The sequence below is a fragment of the Pteropus vampyrus genome, unplaced genomic scaffold (assembly GCF_000151845.1).
Source record: "Pteropus vampyrus isolate Shadow unplaced genomic scaffold, Pvam_2.0 Scaffold126, whole genome shotgun sequence".
NCBI classification, from domain to species: Eukaryota; Metazoa; Chordata; class Mammalia; order Chiroptera; family Pteropodidae; genus Pteropus; species Pteropus vampyrus.
In genome coordinates this window covers 5,073,946-5,076,276 of record NW_011888907.1, presented here as the reverse complement: position 1 = coordinate 5,076,276, position 2,331 = coordinate 5,073,946, and the positions used below count along the sequence as shown (strand labels likewise).

General features: G+C 40.2%; 1 protein-coding gene across 1 annotated transcript; it reads left to right on the top strand.

Moving 5' to 3' along the window:
- Positions 1-638: 638 nt before the first annotated feature.
- On the top strand, positions 639-1,562 carry LOC105296686 (olfactory receptor 1361-like). The gene has a single exon (XM_011366928.1). It carries the CDS (start codon positions 639-641, stop codon positions 1,560-1,562), a length of 924 nt encoding a protein of 307 aa, XP_011365230.1.
- The last annotated feature ends 769 nt before the right edge of the window (positions 1,563-2,331 follow it).

Below are 2,331 nucleotides of genomic sequence, written 5' to 3'. Positions count from 1 at the left end.
CAACTCTATGGGGCAGGTACTATTATTATCCTCATTTTACAAATGGGAAAGCTAAGGCACAGAGATGTTAAGTAATTTGCCTAATGTCACACAGCCAGTAAGTGACAGAGCTGGGATTTAAACCCAGGCTGTCTGGCTTCATAGTTGATGCCTTTAATCAATCTATTCTTTATTTTCATTTTTTAAAACATATCCTGACAATATTTAGGCAGTTTATTGTAGTTTTATTTATTTCCCTGGTATTTTTTGAGGTATAATTGACTGATAAAAATAGTATATAATTAGGTGTACAATTTGATGTTTTGATATACTGTGAAATCATCACCACAATCAAGCTGATTAACATCTCACTATTTTGATAGCATCACTGAGAGTTCCCATTAATAAAAATAATCATCCATATTACTTGAAACGAAGCCTCTTACACATATTTTCCTCACTTAATTTTTATAACAATCCTAAGAGGTGAGAATTATTATTAATACTGTGAAACATATGAGGAAACTGAGGCACAGAGAGGTTAAATAAGATCCACTTAGAAAGCTGGGTGGGAAGGACAGCAATGAAGTGACCCATTTCCTCTCCAGGAGTCCACCCACTGTTAATGCTCTTGCTTCTGGTTTTAGAACTGTCCAAATATGGAAAATTGGACCTGGGTCTCTGAATTCATCCTCCTCGGGCTCTCTGAGGATCCCCAGCAGCAAAAGGCACTCTTCGGGCTGTCCTGCACCCTGTTTCTGATTGGGTGCCTGGCAAACCTGCTCACCATCTTGGCCATTGTCTTGAACCCTCACCTCCACAGCTCTATGTACTTCTTCCTCAGTAACTTGTCTCTTCTTGACATCTGCTTCACATCTACCACCATCCTGAAGATGCTGCTGAATCACCTGTGTGGGCGCACCACTGTTTCCACCTCCGTTTGCCTGGCCCAGATGTATTTCTTAATCACCTTTGGGGCAACTGACAGCATCTTTCTCTCAGCTATGGCTTATGACCGCCACCTGGCCATCTGCCACCTGCTGCACTACACAACAATCATGAGTGGCCTTCGTTGTGCTTCACTGATAGTGGTACCCTGGATCTCAGCCAACCTCCTCTCCATGATCCACACTGTTCTGATGACCCACTTGTCCTTTTGCACCAACAGGATCCCACACTTCTTCTGCGACCTTAATGCCTTGATCTCCTGCTCTGACACACAAGACAACAAGATGCTGGTGTTGGTTCTTGGGAGCCCAGTGATTCTGGTCCCTTTTGTCTGCATCATGGCCTCTTACACACCTATCACTATGGCTGTGTTGAAGGTGCTTTCAGCCCAAGGAAAGTGGAAAGCGTTCTCCACCTGTGGCTCTCACCTTTGCATGGTCTGTCTCTTCTATGGGACTATCATTGGTGTCTACTTCAAGCCCACATCCGCACATGCCACCCAAATGGACATGGCAGCTACTGTGATGTACGCAATTGTGGCCCCCATGCTGAACCCCTTCATCTACAGCCTGCGAAACCGAGATCTGAAGGGCGTCTTCAGGAAACTTTGCCAAGCCTCTTTGAAGAAGTTTTAGATCCGGTTCCTCTTGAAATAAACTAATGCTAACCAATGCTAGGACTCGGGGTAGTTTTTCTTTTCCCTTTTTCTTTTTAAAGGTAGAAATAAATTCTTTATTATTCATGCAAGTATTCTATTTTTAAACTGAGTATACTTGACATATATCATTGTGTAAATTTAAGGTATACAGTGTATTAATCTGATATGTTTATGTATTATGTTTACGATTGCTGTCGTAGTGATATTTAGCACCTCTGTTCACCTTAATTATCGAGATAATTAAATTTTAGTCTTTTAGCAAGTTTGATGACTATAGTACAATGTTATTGTCTATATTCATGATATCGTACGTTAGATCTCTATGGCTCATTTACTACTTGTTGTAAGTTTATATCCTTAAACAAGATCAATCTTATCCCCCAACCACCATCCCCTGATAATCACCATTCTGTTTTTTTTTACGAGTTTGACTTTTTTAGATTTCACATATAAGCGATATCATACAATACCTGTCTTTCTCTGTCTCATTTATCTCACTTAGCATAATGTGCTTAAGGTCTATCATGTTGCAAGTGGCAGGAGATCCTCCTTTCTCATGGCTAAATAATATTCCGTTGTACACATATATCGTATCTTCTTTATCCATTCATCTGTTGATGGGAATTTAGGTTGTTTTCCTATCTTAGCTATTGTGAATGATGCTGCAATAAACATAGGAGCGCATATATCTCTCTGAAATTCAGTTTTCATTTCCCTTGGATATATACCCAGAAGTGAAATTATTG

Coding starts and splice junctions, on each gene's coding strand:
- LOC105296686 (XM_011366928.1), top strand. CDS start 639: ATGGAAAATTGGACCTGGGTCTCTGAATTCATCCTCCTCGGGCTCTCT.